This window comes from Pseudophryne corroboree, chromosome 4, assembly GCF_028390025.1.
Source record: "Pseudophryne corroboree isolate aPseCor3 chromosome 4, aPseCor3.hap2, whole genome shotgun sequence".
NCBI lineage: Eukaryota > Metazoa > Chordata > Amphibia > Anura > Myobatrachidae > Pseudophryne > Pseudophryne corroboree.
The window spans coordinates 793,530,020-793,542,191 of record NC_086447.1 but is presented as its reverse complement, the minus strand read 5'-3'; the positions used below and the strand labels follow the sequence as shown (position 1 = coordinate 793,542,191).

Genomic DNA, 12,172 nt, shown 5'->3' with positions numbered 1-12,172 from the left:
AGGGAGAAATTGAGGGCGAGTCCTCAGTTCTGCCCTGTCTGAATGAAAAATTAGGTAAGGGCTTTTATATGATAAAGCCGCCAATTCTGAGACACGCCTGGCTGAAGCCAGGGCTAACAGCATGACCACTTTCCATGTGAGATATTTTAATTCCACAGTGGTGAGTGGTTCAAACCAATGTGACTTTAGGAGACTCAACACTACATTGAGATCCCAAGGTGCCACTGGAGGCACAAAAGGAGGCTGTATATGCAGTACCCCTTTGACAAACGTCTGAACTTCAGGCACTGAAGCCAGTTCTTTTTGGAAGAATATTGACAGGGCTGAAATTTGAACCTTAATGGACCCTAATTTTAGGCCCATAGATAGTCCTGTTTGCAGGAAATGCAGGAAACGACCCAGTTGAAATTCCTCTGTAGGGGCCTTCTTGGCCTCACACCACGCAACATATTTTCGCCAAATGCGGTGATAATGTTTCGCGGTTACATCCTTCCTGGCCTTGATCAGGGTAGGGATGACTTCATCTGGAATGCCTTTTTCCTTCAGGATCCGGCGTTCAACCTCCATGCCGTCAAACGCAGCCGCGGTAAGTCTTGGAACAGACAAGGTCCCTGCTGGAGCAGGTCCTTTCTTAGAGGTAGAGGCCACGGGTCCTCCGTGAGCATCTCTTGAAGTTCCGGGTACCAAGTCCTCCTTGGCCAATCCGGAGCCACGAGTATAGTTCTTACTCCTCTCCTTCTTATGATTCTCAATACTTTGGGTATGAGAGGCAGAGGAGGGAACACATACACTGACTGGTACACCCACGGTGTTACCAGAGCGTCCACCACTATCGCCTGAGGGTCCCTTGACCTGGCGCAATATCTGTCTAGTTTCTTGTTAAGACGAGACGCCATCATGTCCACCTTTGGTTTTTCCCAACGGTTTACAATCACGTGGAAGACTTCTGGGTGAAGTCCCCACTCCCCCGGATGGAGGTCGTGTCTGCTGAGGAAGTCTGCTTCCCAGTTGTCCACTCCCGGAATGAACACCGCTGACAGTGCTGTCACATAATTTTCCGCCCAGCGAAGAATTCTTGCAGCTTCTGCCATTGCCCTCCTGCTTCTTGTGCCGCCCTGTCTGTTTACGTGGGCGACTGCCGTGATGTTGTCCGATTGGATCAATACCGACTGACCCTGAAGCAGAGGCCTTGCTTGACTTAGGGCATTGTAAATTGCCCTTAGTTCCAGGATATTTATGTGAAGAGACGTTTCCATGCTTGACCACAAGCCCTGGAAATTTCTTCCCTGTGTGACTGCTCCCCAGCCTCTCAGGCTGGCATCCGTGGTCACCAGAATCCAGTCCTGAATGCCGAATCTGCGGCCCTCTAGAAGATGAGCACTCTGCAACCACCACAGGAGAGACACCCTTGTCCTTGGAGATAGGGTTATCCGCTGATGCATCTGAAGATGCGATCCGGACCATTTGTCCAGCAGATCCCACTGAAAAGTTCTTGCATGGAATCTTCCGAATGGAATCGCTTCGTAAGAAGCCACCATCTTTCCCAGGACCCTTGTGCATTGATGCACTGACACTTGTCCTGGTTTCAGGAGGTTCCTGACTAGCTCGGATAACTCCCTGGCCTTCTCCTCCGGGAGAAACACCTTTTTCTGGACTGTGTCCAGAATCATCCCTAGGAACAGTAGACGTGTTGTTGGAATCAGCTGCGATTTTGGAATATTTAGAATCCACCCGTGCTGACGTAGCACTACCTGAGATAGTGCTACTCCGACCTCTAACTGTTCCCTGGACCTTGCCCTTACCAGGAGATCGTCCAAGTAAGGGATAATTAAGACGCCTTTTCTTCGAAGAAGAATCATCATTTCGGCCATTACCTTGGTAAAGACCCGTGGTGCCGTGGACAATCCAAACGGCAGCGTCTGAAACTGATAATGACAGTTTTGTACCACAAACCTGAGGTACCCTTGGTGAGAAGGGTAGATTGGGACATGGAGATAAGCATCTTTGATGTCCAGAGACACCATATAGTCCCCTTCTTCCAGGTTCACTATCACTGCTCTGAGTGACTCCATCTTGAATTTGAACCTTTTTATGTAAGTGTTCAATGATTTCAGATTTAAAATCGGTCTCACCGAGCCGTCCGGCTTCGGTACCACAAACAGCGTGGAGTAATACCCCTTTCCCTGTTGTAGGAGGGGTACCTTGATTATCACCTGCTGGGAATACAGCTTGTGAATAGCTTCCAATACTGCCTCCCTGTCGGAGGGAGACGTTGGTAGAGCAGACTTCAGGAACCGGCGAGGGGGAGACGTCTCGAATTCCAATTTGTACCCCTGTGATACTACCTGCAGGATCCAGGGGTCCACTTGCGAGTGAGCCCACTGCGCGTTGAAATTTTTGAGACGGGCCCCCACCGTGCCTGAGTCCGCTTGTAAAGCCCCAGCGTCATGCTGAAGACTTGGCAGAAGCGGGGGAGGGCTTCTGATCCTGGGAAGAGGCTGCCTGCTGCAGTCTTTTTCCCCTTCCTCTGCCCCGGGGCAGAAATGAGTGGCCTTTTGCCCGCTTGCCCTTATGGGGACGAAAGGACTGAGTTTGAAAAGACGGTGTCTTTTTCTGCTGAGAGGTGACCTGGGGTAAAAAGGTGGATTTCCCAACCGTCGCCGTGGCCACCAGGTCCGATAGACCGACCCCAAATAACTCCTCCCCTTTATACGGCAAAACTTCCATATGCCGTTTGGAATCCGCATCTCCTGACCACTGTCGTGTCCATAAACTTCTTCTGGCAGAAATGGACAGCGCACTTACTCTTGATGCCAGGGTGCAAATATCCCTCTGTGCATCTCGCATATATAGTAATGCATCCTTTAAATGCTCTATAGTTAATAATATACTGTCCCTATCCAGGGTATCAATATTTTCAGTCAGGGAATCCGACCAAGCCACTCCAGCGCTGCACATCCAGGCTGAGGCGATTGCTGGTCGTAGTATAACACCAGTATGTGTGTATATACCCTTTAGGATATTTTCCAGCTTTCTATCAGCTGGTTCCTTGAGGGCGGCCGTATCAGGAGACGGCAACGCCACTTGTTTTGATAAGCGTGTGAGCGCCTGATCTACCCTAGGGGGTGTTTCCCAACACGCCCTAACCTCTGGCGGGAAAGGGTATAATAATAATTTATTAGAAATCAGCAGTTTTTTATCGGGGGAAACCCACGCTTTGTCACACACCTCATTTAATTCATCTGATTCAGGAAAAACTATGGGTAGTTTTTTCACACCCCACATAATACCCCTTTTTGTGGTACTTGTAGTATCAGAAATGTTCAAAGCCTCCTTCATTGCCGTGATCATGTAACGTGTGGCCCTACTGGACATTACGTTTGTCTCGTCACCGTCGACGCTGGAGTCAGTATCCGTGTCTGGGTCTGTGTCGACCATCTGAGGTAACGGGCGCTTTAGAGCCCCTGACGGTGTTTGAGACGCCTGGACAGGCACTAACTGATTTGCCGGCTGTCTCATGTCGTCAACAGTTTTTTGCAAAGTGCTGACACTGTCACGTAATTCCTTCCATACGACCATCCAGTCAGGTGTCGACTCCCTAGGGGGTGACATCACTATTACAGGCAATTGCTCCGCCTCCACATCATTTTCCTCCTCATACATGTCGACACAATCGTACCGACACACAGCACACACACAGGGAATGCTCTGATAGAGGACAGGACCCCACGAGCCCTTTGGGGAGACAGAGGGAGAGTTTGCCAGCACACACCAGAGCGCTATATATATACAGGGATAACCTTATATAAGTGTTTCTCCCTTCTATAGCTGCTGTATTTGTATTATCTGCCAATTAGTGCCCCCCCTCTCTTGTTTTACCCTGATTCTGTAGCAGGACTGCAGGGGAGAGTCAGGGAGCCGTCCTTCCAGCGGAGCTGTGAGGGAAAATGGCGCTTGTGTGCTGAGGAGATAGGCTCCGCCCCCTTTTCGGCGGCCTTTTCTCCCGCTTTTTTTAGGAAAACTGGCAGGGGTTAAATGCATCCATATAGCCCAGGAGCTATATGTGATGCATTTCTTTAGCCATATAAGGTTTAAAACGTGTTTTATTGCGTCTCAGGGCGCTCCCCCCCAGCGCCCTGCACCCTCAGTGACCGGAGTGTGAAGTGTGCTGAGAGCAATGGCGCACAGCTGCAGTGCTGTGCGCTACCTTATTGAAGACAGGAACGTCTTCTGCCGCCGATTTTTCCGGACCTCTTCGCTCTTCTGGCTCTGTAAGGGGGCCGGCGGCGCGGCTCCGGGACCCATCCAAGCTGAGCCTGTGATCGTCCCTCTGGAGCTAATGTCCAGTAGCCAAGAAGCCCAATCCACTCTGCATGCAGGTGAGTTCGCTTCTTCTCCCCTTAGTCCCACGATGCAGTGAGCCTGTTGCCAGCAGGTCTCACTGAAAATAAAAAACCTATTTAAACTTTTACTCTAAGCAGCTCAGGAGAGCTACCTAGCATGCACCCTTCTCGGCCGGGCACAAAAATCTAACTGAGGCTTGGAGGAGGGTCATAGGGGGAGGAGCCAGTGCACACCAGCTAGTCATAAAGCTTTTACTTTTGTGCCCAGTCTCCTGCGGAGCCGCTATTCCCCATGGTCCTTACGGAGTTCCCAGCATCCACTAGGACGTCAGAGAAAAAGAAAGGCGTAGATTCCACCTTACATCACTAAAACCAGCACCATGCCGAACCAGCCAGGGAGGATAATGCCACAGCAGGGGCAGGGGGACACTCAGTGTGAAGTCCCCCTGACATTACATTAGACAACCCCCAAAACCAGTCAGCCCAGGGCTGTAATTCCTCAGGAGATGGGGACCCCAAAAAATAAAAATGTGATCCCCCTCCCAAACAACAACCAGCACTCGGCTGAAAGCCCATTGCTATGCCCCGCACCCCTGGTGGCAGTGGGTGCGGGGTTCATAGTACAATATTGTTCTTTACAGGCAGTCCACAGGTTCCAGGAGAACCACAAGTGCCAGCATGCCCGTACATTAAGGGCCCGCTGGCACCTGTAGTCCTCCTGTAAAGAAAATATTACAATAAATACAAACCACGTTTTAAAAAAAAGTTTTATTGTACAGGGTCTTCACCTGGGGGGTCGGCAGCCTTTAAGTTCGTTTTCATGGCCACCGCTCCTCAGGGCTAACAGCGTCTTCACCTGGATGGTGGGTTGGGTTGGGTGGGGGCACGGCGGCAGACTTTAAACTCTTTTTATGGCTGCCGCCTACTCAGGGCTTCCGGCGTCTTCACCTGGTGGGCGGCAGCCTTTAAGCTCTTTATCATGGCTGCCGCCCATCCAGGACTTCCATTGGGTCTTTTTTCTTCAGGAGCTCTTCATTGCTTCTCCTCCAGCGTCGGACTGACAACCGCTCCCTCGTGCTGACTTATATAAGTCAGCCAGAGGAGGCGGGGCGATGACGCGGTGAGCTGTGATTGGCTCATAGTGGCCATATTGAATTAAAAAAATTACGCTGAGGCGCCATTTTTTAAATTGGTACCGCACGTACCACAGATCCCTGCCTGCCGCCAACGCCAGCAGCTCCGCCGCATCACACCTTTGCTGTGTCCCCGCTGCTGACGCCCACTACCCACCCAGTGATGACAGCGGATCCAGTCACGGATCCGTTGCCAAGTCAAATCTTCCTAACTGACAGGGGAGTGCTTTCATGGGTTGAATGCACGTCCATGTGTCAACGAGGCACTTCGAGAAGTGCGGCTTTCTAATGTATTTTTAATAAGAATTTACTTACCGATAATTCTATTTCTCGGAGTCCGTAGTGGATGCTGGGGTTCCTGAAAGGACCATGGGGAATAGCGGCTCCGCAGGAGACAGGGCACAAAAGTAAAGCTTTTACAGGTCAGGTGGTGTGTACTGGCTCCTCCCCCTATGACCCTCCTCCAGACTCCAGTTAGGTACTGTGCCCGGACGAGCGTACACAATAAGGGAGGATTTTGAATCCCGGGTAAGACTCATACCAGCCACACCAATCACACCGTACAACTTGTGATCTAAACCCAGTTAACAGTATGATAACAGAGGAGCCTCTGAAAGATGGCTTCCTAAACAATAACCCGAATTAGTTAACAATAACTATGTACAAGTATTGCAGATAATCCGCACTTGGGATGGGCGCCCAGCATCCACTACGGACTCCGAGAAATAGAATTATCGGTAAGTAAATTCTTATTTTCTCTATCGTCCTAAGTGGATGCTGGGGTTCCTGAAAGGACCATGGGGATTATACCAAAGCTCCCAAACGGGCGGGAGAGTGCGGATGACTCTACAGCACCGAATGAGAGAACTCCAGGTCCTCCTTTGCCAGGGTATCAAATTTGTAAAAATTTACAAACGTGTTCTCCCCTGACCACGTAGCTGCTCGGCAGAGTTGTAATGCCGAGACCCCTCGGGCAGCCGTCCAAGATGAGCCCACCTTCCTTGCGGAATGGGCCTTAACAGATTTAGGCTGTGGCAGGCCTGCCACAGAATGTACAAGTTGAATTTTGTTACAAATCGAACGAGCAATCGACTGCTTAGAAGCAGGTGCACCCAACTTGTTGGGTGCATACAGTATAAACAGCGAGTCAGATTTTCTGACTCCAGCCGTCCTTTAAATGTATATTTTTAAGGCTCTGACAACGTCCAACAACTTGGAGTCCTTCAAGTCGTCTGTAGCCGCAGGCACTGCAATAGGCTGGTTCAGGTGAAACGCTGATACCACCTTAGGGAGAAAATGCGGACGCGTCCGCAGCTCTGCCCTATGTCGAATGGAAAATTAAATAAGGGCTTTTATAAAACAAAGCCGCCAGTTCAGATACTCTCACGGCCGTAGCCAGGGCCAGTAACATAGTCACTTTCCATGTGAGATATTTCAAATCCACATTCTTTAGTGGTTCAAACCAATTGGATTTGAGGAAATCTAAAACTACATTTAGATCCCACGGTGCCACCTTAGGCACCACAGGAGGCTGTATATGCAGTACTCCTTTGATAAAAATCTGGACCTCAGGGACTGAGGCCAATTCTTTTTGGAAGAATATTGATAGGGCCGAAATTTGAACCTTAATAGATCCCAATTTGAGACCCATAGACAATCCTGATTGCAGGAAATGTAGGAAAACGACCCAGTTGAAATTCCTCCAACGGAGCACTCCGCTGCTCGCACCACGCAACATATTTTCGCCAAATACGGCGATAATGCTTCGCGGTGACTTCCTTCCTTGCCTTTATCAAGGTAGGAATGACTTCTTCTGGAATGCCTTTTCCTTTTAGGATCTGGCATTCAAACGCCATGCCGTCAAACGCAGCCGCGGTAAGTCTTGAAAAAGACAGGGACCCTGCTGAAGCAGGTCCCTTCTCAGAAGTAGAGGCCACGGATCGTCCGTGACCATCTCTTGAAGTTCCGGGTACCAAGTCCTTCTTGGCCAATCCGGAGCCACTAGTCTTACTCCTCTTTGCCGTATAGTCCTCAATACCTTTGGTATGAGAGGCAGAGGAGGAAACACATATACCGACTGGTACACCCAAGGTGTTACCAGCGCGTCCACAGCTATTGCCTGCGGATCTCTTGACCTGGCGCAATACCTGTCCAGTGTTTTGTTGAGGCGAGACGCCATCATGTCCACCATTGGTTTTACCCAACGGTTTAATATCATGTGGAAAACTTCTGGATGAAGTCCCCACTCTCCCGGGTGAAGGTCGTGTCTGCTGAGGAAGTCTGCTTCCCAGTTGTCCACGCCCGGGATGAATACTGCGGACAGTGCTATCACGTGATTCTCCGCCCAGCGAAGGATCCTGGCAGCTTCTGCCATTGCCCTCCTGCTTCTTGTGTCGCCCTGTCTGTTTACATGGGCGACTGCCGTGATGTTGTCCGACTGGATCAACACCGGTCTTCCTTGAAGCAGAGGTTCCGCCTGGCTTAGAGCATTGTAGATTGCTCTTAGTTCCAGAATGCTTATGTGAAGAGACTTTTTCAGGCTCGACCACACTCCCTGGAAATTTCTTCCCTGTGTGACTGCTCCCCAGCCTCTCAGGCTGGCATCCGTGGTCACCAGGATCCAATCCTGCATGCCGAATCTGCGGCCCTCCAATAGATGAGCCTCCTGCAACCACCACAGAAGGGATACCCTTGTCCTCGGCGACAGGGTTATCCGCAGGTGCATCTGAAGATGCGACCCTGACCATTTGTCCAACAGATCCCTTTGCATGGAATCTGCCGAAAGGGATTGCTTCGTAAGAAGCTACCATTTTTTCCCAGGACTCTTGTGCATTGATGTACAGACACCTTTCCTGGTTTTAGGAGGTTCCTGACCAGGTCAGATAACTCCTTGGCTTTTTCTTCGGGAAGAAAAACCTTTTTCTGAACTATGTCCAGAATCATCCCCAGGAACAGCAGACGAGTTGTCGGCATTAATTTGGATTTTGGAATATTCAGAATCCATCCGTGCTGCTTTAGCACCTCTTGAGATAGTGCTAAACCCATCTCTAGCTGTTCTCTGGACCTTGCCCTTATTAGGAGATCGTCCAAGTATGGGATAATTAATACGCCTTTTCTTCGAAGAAGAAATATTATCTCGGCCATTACCTTTGTAAAGACCCGAGGTGCCGTGGACAAACCAAACGGCAGCGTCTGAAACTGATAGTGACAGTTTTGTACAACGAACCTGAGGTACCCCTGGTGTGAGGGGTAATTGGAACGTGGAGATACGCATCCGTGATGTCCAAGGATACCATAAAGTCCCCTTCTTCCAGGTTCGCTATCACTGCTCTGAGTGACTCCATCTTGAACTTGAACTTCTTTATGTACAGGTTCAAGGACTTCAGATTTAGAATAGGCCTTACCGAGCCATCCGGCTTCGGTACCACAAAAAGAGTGGAATAATACCCCTTCCCTTGTTGTAGAAGAGGTACCTTGACTATCACCTGCTGAGAATACAGCTTGTGAATGGCTTCCAAAACCGTCTCCCTTTCTGAGGGGGACGTTGGTAAAGCAGACTTCAGGAAACGGCGAGGTGGCTCTGTCTCTAATTTCAACCTGTACCCCTGAGATATTATCTGCAGGATCCAGGGATTTACCTGCGAGTGAGCCCACTGCGCGCTGTAATTCTTGAGACGACCGCCTACCGCCCCCGAGTCCGCTTGCGAAGCCCCAGCGTCATGCTGAGGCTTTTGTAGAAGCCGGGGAGGGCTTCTGTTCCTGGGAAGGAGCTGCCTGTTGCTGTCTCTTCCCTCGTCCTCTGCCTCGTGGCAGATATGAATAGCCCTTTGCTCTCTTATTTTTAAAGGAACGAAAGGGCTGCGGTTGAAAGGTCGGTGCCTTTTTCTGTTGGGGAGTGACTTGAGGTAGAAAGGTGGATTTCCCGGCCGTAGCCGTGGCCACCAAATCCGATAGACCGACCCCAAATAACTCCTCTACGCATCGCCTGTCCACTGTCGTGTCCATAAAGCTCTTCTGGCCGAAATGGACATAGCACTTACCCGTGATGCCAGTGTGCAGATATCTCTCTGTGCATCACGCATATAAAGAAATGCATCCTTTATTTGTTCTAACGACAGTAAAATATTGTCCCTGTCCAGGGTATCAATATTTTCGATCAGGGACTCTGACCAAACTACCCCAGCACTGCACATCCAGGCAGTCGCAATAGCTGGTCGTAGTATAACACCTGCATGTGTGTATATACCTTTTTGGATATTTTCCATCCTCCTATCTGATGGATCTTTAAGTGCGGCCGTCTCAGGAGAGGGTAACGCCACTTGTTTTGATAAGCGTGTTAGCGCTTTGTCCACCCTAGGAGGTGTTTCCCAGCGCTCCCTAACCTCTGGCGGGAAAGGGTATAAAGCCAATAACTTCTTTGAAATTAGCAGTTTTTTATCGGGGCACCCCACGCTTCATCACACACGTCATTTAATTCTTCTGATTCGGTAAAAACTACTGGTAGTTTTTTCACACCCCACATAATACCCTGTTTAGTGGTACCTGTAGTATCAGCTAAATGTAACATCTCCTTTATTGCCAAAATCATATAACGTGTGGCCCTACTGGAAAATACGGTTGATTCGTCACCTTCACCACCGGAATCAGTGCCTGTGTCTGGGTCTGTGTCGACCGACTGAGGCAAGGGACGTTTTACAGCCCCTGACGGTGTTTGAGGCGCCTGGACAGGCACTAATTGAGTGTCCGGCCGCCTCATGTCGGCAACGACTGCTTAAGCGAGTTGACGCTATCCCGTAATTCCACAAATAAAGGCATCCATTCTGGTGTCGACCCCCTAGGAGGTGACATCCTCATATTTGGCAATTGCTCCGCCTCCACACCAATAACGTCCTCATACATGTCGACACACACGTACCGACACACAGCAGACACACAGGGAATGCTCTATACGAAGACAGGACCCACTAGCCCTTTGGGGAGACAGAGGGAGAGTCTGCCAGCACACACCAAAAAGCGCTATATATGACAGGGATAGCCTTATGATTAAGTGCTCCCTTATAGCTGCTTTTATATTAATATATTGCCATTTATTTTGCCCCCCCTCTCTGTTATACCCTGTTTCTGTAGTGCAGTGCAGGGGAGAGACCTGGGAGCCTTCCTGACCAGCGGAGCTGTGACAGAAAATGGCGCCGTGTGCTGAGGAGATAGGCCCCGCCCCTTTTCCGGCGGGCTCGTCTCCCGCTATTTAGTACATTTAGGCAGGGGTAAATATCTCCATATAGCCTCTGGGGCTATATGTGAGGTATTTTTAGCCTTTTTAAAGGTTTTCATTTGCCTCCCAGGGCGCCCCCCCCCCAGCGCCCTGCACCCTCAGTGACTGCCGTGTGAAGTGTGCTGAGAGGAAAATGGCGCACAGCTGCAGTGCTGTGCGCTACCTTAAGAAGACTGCAGGAGTCTTCAGCCGCCGATTCTGGACCTCTTCTTGCTTCAGCATCTGTGAGGGGGCCGGCGGCGTGGCTCCGGTGACCATCCAGGCTGTACCTGTGATCGTCCCTCTGGAGCTTCATGTCCAGTAGCCAAGAAGCCAATCCATCCTGCACGCAGGTGAGTTCACTTCTTCTCCCCTCTGTCCCTCGTTGCAGTGATCCTGTTGCCAGCAGGAATCACTGTAAAATAAAAAAACCTAAGCTAAACTCTCTAAGCAGCTCTTTATGAGAGCCACCTAGAATTGCACCCTTCTCGGCCGGGCACAAAAATCTAACTGGAGTCTGGAGGAGGGTCATAGGGGGAGGAGCCAGTACACACCACCTGACCTGTAAAAGCTTTACTTTTGTGCCCTGTCTCCTGCGGAGCCGCTATTCCCCATGGTCCTTTCAGGAACCCCAGCATCCACTTAGGACGATAGAGAAAATGGGATTTTACAGCCCGCGGCATGGCCCCGCCCCCAGCTCCGGCCACTTTCCCTTTGACAATGGGAGGAACCACTATCGATGCCTCACAAACCCAAATTACCTGCAAAAATGAATAAAATAATATAAAGGAGACACTTATGACACAGAAAATGTCATAAGTATCTTCTTTTTAATATTTTAATCATTAAATGACAGGGGATGCACTGTCTCACCTGCCTCCACGTGCCTGCAACAACCATGCGATAATCCACATATTACATATGATACATATGCTCTCATAGATATAACAACTGTAAACAACAAAAAGGCAGAATATGTAACCTCTCCAATATAACTAACTAATACAGGTTGAGCATCCCATATCCAAATATTCCGAAATACGGAATTTTTTGAGTGAGACTGAGATAGTGAAACCTTTGTTTTCTGATGGCTCAATGTACACAAACTTTGTTTAATACACAAAGTTATTAAAAAATATTGTATTATATGACCTTCAGGCTGTGTGTATAAGGTGTATATGAAACAAATGAATTGTGTGAATGTACACACACTTTGTTTAATGCACATATTGGCTAAAATGAACTTCAGGCTGTGTGTATAATGTGTATATGAAACATAAATACATTCTGTACTTAGACTTGGGTCCCATCGCCATGATATCTCATTATGGTATGCAATTATTCCAAAATACGGAAAAATACGATATCCAAAATACTTCTGGTCCCAAGCATTTTGGATAAGGGATACTCAACATGTAGCAATATTCTACAGACAGGAACGCTTA

The 12,172-nt window shown here is 49.3% G+C and overlaps 1 protein-coding gene across 4 annotated transcripts in view; it reads right to left on the bottom strand.

The window, feature by feature from the left end:
- DYNC2LI1 (dynein cytoplasmic 2 light intermediate chain 1) overlaps positions 1–12,172 on the bottom strand; it is a 378,136-nt gene that overhangs the window by 111,080 nt on the left and 254,884 nt on the right. For 3 of the 4 annotated variants that reach the window (XM_063918338.1, XM_063918339.1, XM_063918342.1), the window contains one exon: positions 11,601–11,678. The exons of the other annotated variant lie outside the window; for it this stretch is intronic. In XM_063918338.1, coding sequence (XP_063774408.1) covers positions 11,601–11,678 — 78 coding nt within the window. The remainder of the gene's footprint in view (positions 1–11,600; positions 11,679–12,172) is intronic. 4 annotated transcript variants of the gene reach the window in all.